Genomic DNA, 11,001 nt, shown 5'->3' on the forward strand with positions numbered 1-11,001 from the left:
ACTCCCTGGTTACAAGTCCACCTCCCTCCAAGTTCAAGCACAGTGGTGAATTAGCTCAGCACAGCCAGCTTCTCAATGCACATCTGCTGAGGCCAGACTGTAGTATTTCATTGAGATTTTACAATACTAACCTACTTTAGACTTTATCTGCTATATAGTTAACTCATTGCAGAGGATCTGAGACTAAGGAAATGGGCAGGTTGTCTACTTCAACGTGAAGGAGAAAAGGCAAGTTTAAATTTTAAATGGTACCTCTCTCTTGTATCATTTCTACTAAGATACAGGCAACCAATAATTCAAGAGTGGGGACGATGCAGGCCATGCAATGATTTGATTAGACTCAGTGGAGTCTTCCAAGTCCTTACGTGTGACATGGTGCCTTTGAATGCTGGCTAAGTAAAGCCACCCATCAGCCAACCATGAGCCTAGTGACCCAGCTTTTGCTCATACAACATGAGGAGCAAAACAGAGTCCCTTGGGGACCATGTGCCTCACTTTCCATAATTTAATTATTTGCTCAAAGACCAGAAAAGTTTCAGGAAACTTTTAACTTCTAAAACACGGGTTAAGATGTGTCAAAGTGGGCCTTCTCTGTTGGAGTCACTGTACTTAGGACTAGATTCCTCTCAGGCAAAAAGGTGGAGTCTACAGAGGTAGAGAGGGAAATGTGTGCAGCATCACCTGGACCAGCTGTCTTGCATGTGTAGAGCAGAGCTAGGTGTGGCTCAAGGGTCCTGCTGGCCTAGCAGGCACAAAGCCTGGGCTCCATCCCCAGGAGGTTGTGCAAATGTTCTGGGAGGCTACACAGTTGCTTTTCTGGAAAGATTTGTAGCTGCAGAGATCCCACCTGACCTAATCCAAGAGCAAGCCACCAGGAGCAAGGAGCCCCGAGTCAGGGCAAGTGCCCTTGTGTCAGGCCACCCACTTCTAATCCCCAGATGAGAGGGGGCACCAGTGGAGAGGGGACTGCAGTGGGTTCAGAAGCACATCCACAGGTTATGCTGGGATTCCATAAAGTTTAAAGTCGATAAAAGAGCCTTCCATCTCAAATTCTGACACCTAGACAAGATATGAATCCCTTTTTAAAAAAAAAAGAACCCATAAATACAATAGTTGGTTTTGAACCTTTAATAAAAGTAAAAAATGAATGCAAAAGGAACACAATGTTGAAAACAGTATGAATGTGAATCTCACTAGATGTTCAAATATGGCATAGTGCAAGTTGTGTTCATACTATTTTACATTTTTACAAATTCAAATCACTTTGGTTCAATATATCTGCTATAAACTATTGGCAAAAAAATTCTTCAGATTCACATTTTTTGGCTACATCATTTCTAAGAGATTTATTTCCAGTTGAAGAGAAAAAATACTTATTGTTTATACATGATCAAGTATATTTTAAAGATTCACTTACTGCTTTCATCTAGTAACTCTGGTTTGCATAAAATGCTGACAACTTCATTGAAAAATGTTTTCATATAACTAATCATTTGTTTTCAATTTCATAAAATGTATAAGGGATCATTCCAAAGTTCAGAATGGTCCATTTGCTTTTAAACAAAATTCCTCTAAAACAAATTAGCTTCAGAAACCTAGAATTTACTCCAAGACATTTTCCTCAAAACAAAATAAACAGAAGGAGCCTATGAGGATCAGCACATGAATGAAACCAAGCGTGCCTGTCCTGGGCCGTGAGCCCACGCCCCTCCTGCTGTGGCTTCTCTTCTAAAGGGGTCTTGCAGCCACTCACTACCACAGAACTCAAACAAATCAAACACTTAGGTTGCAAAATACAAAAAAGGTAAATTGATAAGTAAAAATTACTAAACCCACAAAACCGGAGTATGTCAGAGGACGAGGGCTCAGTGAAGGGTCTAGTGAAGAGACTTCACGCCGGGAAGCGCTGCTGAGCTCGGCCGCGGTGCGCACTGAAATGCATGGAGAACCCTTCTCTCGAACATCCCACGTTAAAAAAAAATAAATATTTAAGAGGATACAAGGCTCAGATTGGTTTTCATATACATTGCACTTGAAGTTTGAGACCCAATACTTGCAAATCAGGTCTGATATGGTCTATGCCATTACACGAATACAGTGTGCTCCCAGCCGTCACCCAGCATTCAGAACACCACGCGTGCAGTGCGGTGACGTGCTCTTCTACAAGGCAATCACAGATTGCAAGTTCCATAGGGCTGCAGAAAAACAGTTCTCGCTACTCTGGAGTAACAAAGACGCAAACAATTTTGGCTAAGATTGAAATACGTGGCAGACAGGTATTCACTCTTAGAGGATTCTGGTTTTTGGATAAAACTTGGTGAGCTGAGGTGAAACCTCCCACATCACAGTGGAATCAGGACCTCTTACTGCCATTGCTCTCGGGAAGATTGTCTACACAGGATTCTGCCGGCAGAATGAAAAGCGCAGTCCGCTCTCTGGTGACAGGCAGAGGTGTGTGACTGCATGGTGGGTCACTGCAGCACTGAACGTGAGCCAGGCCAGGTGCCACCAGTGCCACCCACTCGGGCAGCCACCTCCCTACACATGCTGCTTTTTTTTTTTTACACAACCCTATTTTTAAAATCTTTTGGATAAATATTCCTATTACACCATACTTCATCTGTCAAGCACCATCAACCTGTTTCCTTTGGGCATGGATACAAAACTGACAGTTGGTAATCAAGTTGTAGTTCAAGGTTTTGAAATATGGCAACTGTTTTTTAAAACATGAATGATATCTAATACTTGGGACAATGCCCCTGCCTGGACTCCCGCCCACAGTCTGCCATGGATGTTCCAGAGCAGACAGGTGTGGGTGTGGTGGGTCAAGGTAAGACTTCAAGGTAAGTAGTTACTGTCTCCACTTTGCTATGCTAGACTAGGTGAACATTTCTTCCAGGAGTCATTTGTCCTCAGCCCAATCTAAATAGAGTATTTAGGAAAAGAAAAATCTTCATCACAACCCACTAAAACAGTCTTCTTTCCAAATCTTGCTTATTTTTCGGAATCAGTGGGTTTGAAGGCTCAATCACTATGTGGCTTTTCAGGAACACCCTATGTGGAAAAAGAAAGAAAAAAAGAAAATTGAGTGTTGTGTGTAAATAACCTGTGAGTAAATATCCTACTTAGGCCCTAAAAGGTGAAAGGTAAAAATTCCTTTGACCTGCCAGCCACAGCCACCTGTGCCCACCTGCTACCTGCACTCAGTCTGGCTCCACCTTGCAGGTGGGTGAGCTGCCAGAGCCCTCCCAGGAGGCTGTAGGAGTGTGAGACACCAAGAGGAGCAGGGCCTCACCAGTGTACTCAGCACCGCGGAAGCATGGCGATGCTCTTGGCAACAGGTGCTCCCAAAGTGGGGCTAAGGACTGTCCCTTTCAGGTCAGCCTGCTCACTTGAGGCTGCAGTCTGCCAGCATCTGATGCCCAGCATGCCCTGCCTGCCAGCGGTCTGTCAGTACAAACATCTGGGACAGGTCAGGTTTTGGAACACCAAATGACATCTCCCCATCCTTTCTCACGTGACCCTCACCAGACCCCTGGATCATCATCATTGCAGGCAAAATGTAAAACCTCAGTACAGGACCACGTCTGGTTGATGAGCAGATCCAGAGAGACCTAAAAATTCTCCTGAGGCCAGAGAGCTGCTCAGAGGACAGAGGAGGCTCGGCACACTGCCTCTCTCTGCATCCAGTGCCCTCCACCCCGCTCCCTCCCCCTCCACCCAGGCACCCTGCTTCGAGAGCAAGGTACCAGACATTAGGATTCTCAGCCAGAAAACTCTGAGGCTGCCTCATAGAAGAGATAAGTCAGAAACAGAGTCTTGGAAATGCCCCCTTGGTGGCTTTGGCATGGCAATGATGTGTAAGCTCTAGGGAGCTCCTGACTTTTACCCAATGGTGACTTGAAGAAGATACTATGAACAGGGACATGAGGGAGGTTCTGAACAAACTTCAACTGAGAGAAAAGAAAGGACAAGTTCTTGCCAGTAACCTAGAAATGACACTGCTGTCACATTTCACCACCTGCCAATGCACTGACTGATAAACAACAGGGAACGATTCAGAATCCATGGTCTACAGGAGACCAAAGTTAGGTCTGGCCCTAGTGTAAGAACACAGGTGACTATGGAGAAGACAGCAGGTGGCCAGACAGATCATGACTTGACCTTCATCAGCACTGCCTAATGTAATGTGTTTTAAATGGCAACATAGTGTCTAGGCTACCAAGAGATTTTTAAAACTTATTTGGAGGATGAGTGACAGTCATGAGCTATAGGTTAAAAGGGCATTTGGTATCCTATGAGAAGTGTGGCTCAAATCCACCCATATGGGTGAAAGGCTCCCCATTTATAATGGGCTAATAAATGTTAGAGTCTGTAAACAAGTCAAGATGGCACCTGGCATTTTGCAAAGGGAGTGGTTGGTGAAGTAACGCCAGCGAGCCATTAAGTGTGGAGATTCCTTATTGGTTGACTGCTGTATCTAGTTTATGTTAATTAAGATAAGCTGTGTGTAATGCATATATATACCCCTCCGGTCCTACAATAAACGGCTCCCACTCCTGCTGTATCAATGTACACAAGTTGTTCGTCACCCCCAGGTTATTTTGCTGCAGCCGGACTGTGGCAGATAAAAATTTCTGCTTTAAAGTATTGAGTAACATGGGCTCAATTAGCTAACAAGGAAAGTGCACAGCCTGGCATCTCACACAGCAGCGAATGTGAGCCTCAAGGGCAACCACACAGCTCTCATCCTGAGTGGCGGGAGCTGGGTGAACAGGAACCAGGGACAGGAAAGGCAATCTGGATGGGGGTAGGTGGCCAACAGGCAGCAGTTTGAAGCCTCATTCTTGAGAAAAAAACAAAGTACAAACAGCAAGCACAGATGCTGAGTGCTGAACACTCTCACTTTCTTTTAAACACATGGGCTGAGGACGAACGCTTGAGCTATATTTTTGGACCCAAAGGAAAATGGCTTGTAGGGAAAATAACAAAAAATACCACATAGAAGAAACTTCTAGCCCGTTGGAGAGCACAGGGCTTGAGAGCTGCTGGGCAAGGCGTCCTTGTAGGTAGCAAATGCTCTTAAAGGAGGGGACCCCAGTAAGAACAGGAAGGTGTTTTTAGAGACCAAGAAACACACAGCAGGCTCACTGCAAGAGTCAATCAGTAGGACCATCTTCAAAAGTTTGCATTTATGCAACTCTTTTAAAATGTTTCCTCAATTTCTAGATGTTTAGGACATGTATATACTATGAAACTTCTACTCTACCCGAGTGCTTATTTCCTAGAACTGACTCAAAGCCTTCAAAATCAGATATGGCACCAGGGCATCTTCCTGAAGCAGCAGCCAACTCTGTGACTACTGTTCAGCTGCTGGTCAGCTTGGCTGTCTTATTCCAAAAGTCTTCCCAGGAATTCTCTGTCCAAGACTACTAAAATAAGAATCTCCAAACACCAGCGGTTACAAGTGGCCCAGCTGCTCTCAGAACTAAGAGGTGGTGTTAGGGGCAGGTGCTGAAGGTGAAGGAAGGGGCTGGCTATGTGCATCCACTGAGGCAGAGTCCTGACTCTCCATGAAGGGTCGTGAGAAACAGCTTTCTCCATGGAGTGCTTTCTGTTTTGGCAGCTAAGTGGAGAACAACCAGACCAGAAGAGAGACGTTTTAGATTCAGAAGCCAGTAGAACACTCCAAATTCTATTGTTTTTAAACCAATTTCTATTTTTGTTAAATAACAAAGTAGCCTTCAAGTTCAGCTCCTCACGGATGGCCATCAGCTCATATAAATAAACGTACCATTCCAAAAACAGCATAAAGCACCAAGATAAGTTTTGAGAAAGCCAGAGTTTATCTCTGAGAACAATGGTTCTAGTTGCTTTTTTTAGTTCACTTTACTTAAGCCCTTGAGTCAAAGTAATCTTGAAACAACATTTAAATGTCCCCATTTGCTTTAATTGAAGTGTTCAAATGCCAGTTTTTACCTCCTGAAGGTAACCACTAATCGTCCCGGTTTCTCGTGCCTTTCCAACTCTCGGGAAATGCTCTGAGCGGCACTTCCTCCTCTTCCTGGAGAGCAGGTGGACAGCCCGCCCAGAGGGCAATCACACGATGAGCATCCTGCTCCGAGTGACGCCATCCCAGGCAGGCCCAAGTCCACAGGTCCCCTGGAAGGGCAATGCCCGCCTATCCAGGCTGTCCTCTGGTCTGCACACTGGCCTAGTCTGAGCTGCAGTCAGTCCACAGCTGAGGGGAGGCACCCGTGTAAGGCGAAGGGCTGCACTAGGACTCAATGGTTTCTTTCTAGCACAGACATTATGAGTCGAAAAATACAGAAACCTTATAATTTGGTAAAGAAGTACCCAAGTATCATTCCCGCTTTCATAATCTTTTCTCCGTAATTGTTGTTACTGATTCTGAACTAGACACACATCAGCACAAACTACAATGTACCACATACAGCAACTCTACCAGCTAAGACTTGGCAGTGTCCAGTGTGGGAGACTTACCATGGCCAGCTGCCGTCCTATGTTTCCCACTGTGACGCCTCCTGAGAAAAATATACACGGGAGCCAGGAGCGGATGTAGAGGAAATCTGGGGATGTGTACCTGGAAGGAAAAACGTCCAGTCAGTCTCACCCGTCTACTTCCGGGCCAAAGATCTTCTGTGATAGAGGATACTAGATGCCAAAAATGCTGCCAACTGCCAACACTGGAATGACGCGCCTCACTGCCCCGACTCAGTTTTCCTTACGGGAAGTACGGACAGTGTGCTTTTAGTATGTGAGTTGAGAGTAAGCAGCGTTTTGAGAATTTCAAACCCAAATCTGTAATTTAGCACAAAAGCCAAATAAAACAAGAAAATACCTAAATATAATGGGTCCTTCTGTCCACACAAGTAGCTTGAAGACACGTACTTACTGGTAGACTCCATTGTACACGAGAAGCTGGGTGATCAGAGTCGCTAGGAAGGCTATAGTGATCCCAAGTCCCAGGCCACTTCTGGAACGGTCAAATGTCCACCAGAGGCCCAGGGACAGAGCTGCCAAGGTCAGAGACAGCTGGACGTTATTGGCAAAATCCAACTTCTGGTGATAGCAAAGTTAAGGAAAAGTTTAATGACTTTTCCATAAGATCAAAAACCATAGGAGCTATGTGCAATATCCAATAAATTTATTATCCAATAAATCTTCCCCATCCATGACAACCACACGGCCAGCAGACCCTAGATCTTCACGGGACCACCAGGCAAAGCCTAGCTTTAAGAAGGAGCTTTCTTGGGCAGGGAATGTGGCTCAGAGGTAGAGGGCATGGCTAGCGTGTTCAAGGCCCTGGGTTTCATCCCAGCACTGCCCAGCCCCCTACACACACACACACACACACACACACACTCTCTCTCTCTGAACTTTCTGAAAGCCATGCATGAAATTCTGGTGGTATTTTGGCCACCAGCCAACACTTTGCTATGAAGCCATCTACAGTTCCCCTTCTCTCCCTCTCAGCAGTCTGAAGTGAACAGGCCGGGCCTTTACGTCCACAGCAGACACGTAGTCAGTATGGCACCCAGCTCAACAGGCTCCAGTCTGCTACAGCTGTGCTTGTCAACTGATTTACCAGGACTCTCTTATATACCATTAAATAGGGGGAAAACAGACTTCAGGATCTGCAACACTAAAAATCATTCCCTCCAACTTGCTCTAAAGAAACCCTAAATCCTAAGGGCTCCCTGGCAAACTCTGGACTGCCTTCCTGAGAAATGCACGGCACATGGCACACAGCACACCCGTGGGTGCCAGAGGCCAGGGGCCTTCCACAACTGTCCTTGGCCTTCTGTGGGCAGAGGGGCAAATTCAGACACCTCCTAGTGAGATGTGGTACCAACAGCCACACCCTGGGGCAGTCGTCTTTGCCAGGAGAACCATCACATCTGCTGGAAGGACACAAGGGAGACACATAAAGTGAATCGATAAAACGAACTCCCAGGAGCTAAATGATAACTGCTGAGAAAGAGAGGACCTCTTACTTCTTTTTGCAGGGCGATGGATTACTAAGGACTGAACTCAAAGGCACTTAGCCACTAAGACACATCTCCAGCCCTTTTTATTTTTTATTTTGAGACAGGTCTCACTAAGTTGCTGAGGCTTGCTTCGAACCTACAATTCTCCTGCCTCAGCCTCCCAAGCCACTGGTATTACAGGTGTGGCCTCCACATCTGGCAATCCACCCTGCTTCTGGTACTATGTCAACTGTTTCCTGAAATGATAGAACTTGCACCTTAAAAGTCCCACTAGGTGAAAACTATGTAATATAGTTTAAAATAAAATACTTGGATGAGATAATGAATACTACATACTCAATAAAAGTCCTGATGTGCTTTGACACAGCCCCAGACCATGCTCTAGACACAGCACGTGGGTAAAAGGATACGGCGCTGGCATGGTTGATGCCAACGAAGACGGCAATGCAGCGCATGACGCTCGCCCACTCCCTCTTGAACTTGTGGGGCTCCCCAAGGTGACTGTCAATACACGGGTAGAGCAAGCCAACAACCGCTGTGGAAAGGAAGAACACACCAGCTGAAAACTGCAGCTTCCCCATGGTCAACAGGAACACTCAGACCAGGCCTGTTTTTAGAAGTTTATCAGGTATAACATAATATTTAGTTTACAGTACTTTTCATCCAAATCATGATTTTGAAAAGTTAAAAAGAAAAACCACTGCTTTTTAAACACGTCCCAATAAACCTAGAAATGAATCAAAAGCAGAGGATTAAATCATCCACATTAATAATATTTAATCTTGCAGTATCTAATATTCAGTTTGCCTCAAGCACAAAACTGAAATGGCCATATACCACCTCCGTTTTACAATGGAGAGGTGAGCATCCGTGAACACTTGTGGCCCCAAGTCACATCACAGTTTGACACTCCTGCTGCCACCCAGCGCTGGAGCTGGGTCCCATGCCCATGGAGGGACAGTGGACTCAAGTTTTAAGGGGCTCTTGCAGTTACTCTAGGAGACTGAGGCTACTGTGCACGTAAGGCCATCACACTCTGGTTTCTTTGGCTGCCATGGGCCTAAGTCCCAAGCTGTGGAAAGTACAGGCCCATAAAGAGGAAACTCAGCTGCTAGTCCCAGCTGGCCTTGGATGGACGTGGCTCCTGGTGTTTGTTTTCTCATGTGGGAAATGCTGATGATTATGTAACTGGAGGGCAGAGCAGGAAGAGATCCCTGAGCTTGGGGTCTTAGCTCCTGGACAATGGGAAGGTTTGGCATCCCAGAAGAGAAGCAGCACGCACAAACAAAGGAGGGGGATGAACAAACTCCCAGTCCACCCGGGACATGGGTCTGCCAGGGTAGCACTGTGGGACAAAGCATGGGAACTCAGGAGACAGGCTGTCATTTCCCTTGTCATGAAAATCTCAGGCTTTTAGGTTCTTCCACAGTGAAGAGATGTAGGTTCAACTAAACATTCAGATAAGAGCATGAGAAACCATTTCAGATACTCCTGGAACTCGTGAAGATTCAATTGCAAATTCAAATTTCATTTTGAAGATCAAGCTTTTGGTTCAAAGAAACTACTAGTCAAATGTATATGGAACATGGAATTCTTCAAAAAGGACTTTCAATCAGTATAGCCATCCCTTAAAGGTTTAGAGAACAGCAGGATCCCACCTTTCTGAAACACAGATGAAAACTTGGCAGTATCCTGCCTTGCTGAAACAAATAGCTCCACAACAAGTCTTTTGCCCCTGTACTGAGCCTTCAGAGCAGACGGCTTAATAGCTGTGGCAGCCAGTACACTGGACATTATACTTAACTGTGACTCAGCTTCCCCGTCTGTAAAATGGAGCCATAGCTTATAAAGCCTAAGGAAGCGGTCAATAAAAGTCAGCTACAAAGCACCCACGATGCTGTTCCCGCTGTTCTGAGTTACTCAGAGCGAGTTTGTTTTCCCCACCACCTCAGGACAGGGCTGGCTCTGCTCACTTTCAAAGTTCAACAGCTTGCAGAGTGAGGCTGCAGAAAGCATCTGCAAGTGTCTTCAATAAACAGATGCTCCATGACTAGAGGAATGTTAAATGACTGGCTGGACCACAATCATTCACCATTTTACAAACTTGCTAAATGATAACTAAGAAATTTTTCTAAAAAACAAAACAAAAATGGCAGTTCACACTAACTGGCCCATGTTGGGTTCCAAAATGTCTCTGTGACAAGTTAGTGTGCTCAAATCTAAACTCTCAAGGAGGGCCTCTCTTGTGCCCTTGGTGGGAAGGGGTGTTATGGGTGGTGCCTTGGCTCCAGGCCAGGCACAAGGCCATCTGCAGAAGGAAGTGTTGGGAAGCTGCTCCCTTGGCAACTGCCTCCTGAGCACGTGAGGGTTTGTTTTCAGTTGTCCAGCAGGGTAGCATGTTTGCTGGGACAGCCAATAGCCTGGCAGCACTGCCTCACCAGTTCTCCAGGCGGCCAATCCTGCGGCGGTAGCTCTGGGTGACAGCTGCTCCCGGTTAGCCTGGACACTACAGGGCTGGGACTCCTCTATCCGGGCCAGCGTTTGCTCAAACAGCCAGTTATCTCCTGACCTCATCTCCATCACTGGTTCCTCAAACTTCAGAGCTGTTATCTTGGCCAGCATCGGGGACTCCCTACTCTGTCCGGTCCCTTTCCTTTCCCTAAACACAACACGGGATGCCCAGTTTTTATCTGTGGGTGGTTCCATTTTCAAATACACGTTCCTTATGGCCCAAAGCGACTCTGACAGAAGGGACATCTCCAGTTCTGCCCCACAAGAACAAGAAGGGCACTCACCCGCCGCCGTCCCGCAACACGGGGGCACCCACCAGGCGGAGGAGAAGATGGTGGCGATGACTTCGTCGGGGAAGAGCGTGACATTCCTCTGGATCTGCAGCAGGTTGAGCACCAGGGCCAGCACGACCCCGACCGAGAAGAGCACGAGGCTCCTTTGCACCAGGTCATGGTGCCAGCTGTTGGCGCGGCCGCTC

General features: G+C 46.4%; 1 protein-coding gene across 1 annotated transcript; it reads right to left on the reverse strand.

The window, feature by feature from the left end:
• Positions 1 to 1,113: 1,113 nt before the first annotated feature.
• Insig1 (insulin induced gene 1) lies at positions 1,114 to 10,995 on the reverse strand. The gene is made up of 5 exons (XM_015502334.2): positions 10,808 to 10,995; positions 8,423 to 8,547; positions 6,917 to 7,083; positions 6,505 to 6,604; positions 1,114 to 3,054 (listed from the first exon to the last, which is right to left on the reverse strand). Exons 2-5 carry the CDS (start codon positions 8,465 to 8,467, stop codon positions 3,025 to 3,027), a joined length of 342 nt encoding a protein of 113 aa, XP_015357820.1. The 5' UTR covers positions 8,468 to 8,547; positions 10,808 to 10,995; the 3' UTR covers positions 1,114 to 3,024.
• Between the last annotated feature and the right edge of the window lie 6 nt (positions 10,996 to 11,001).

This window comes from Marmota marmota, unplaced genomic scaffold (genome assembly GCF_001458135.2).
Source record: "Marmota marmota marmota unplaced genomic scaffold, marMar, whole genome shotgun sequence".
Lineage (NCBI taxonomy): Eukaryota > Metazoa > Chordata > Mammalia > Rodentia > Sciuridae > Marmota > Marmota marmota.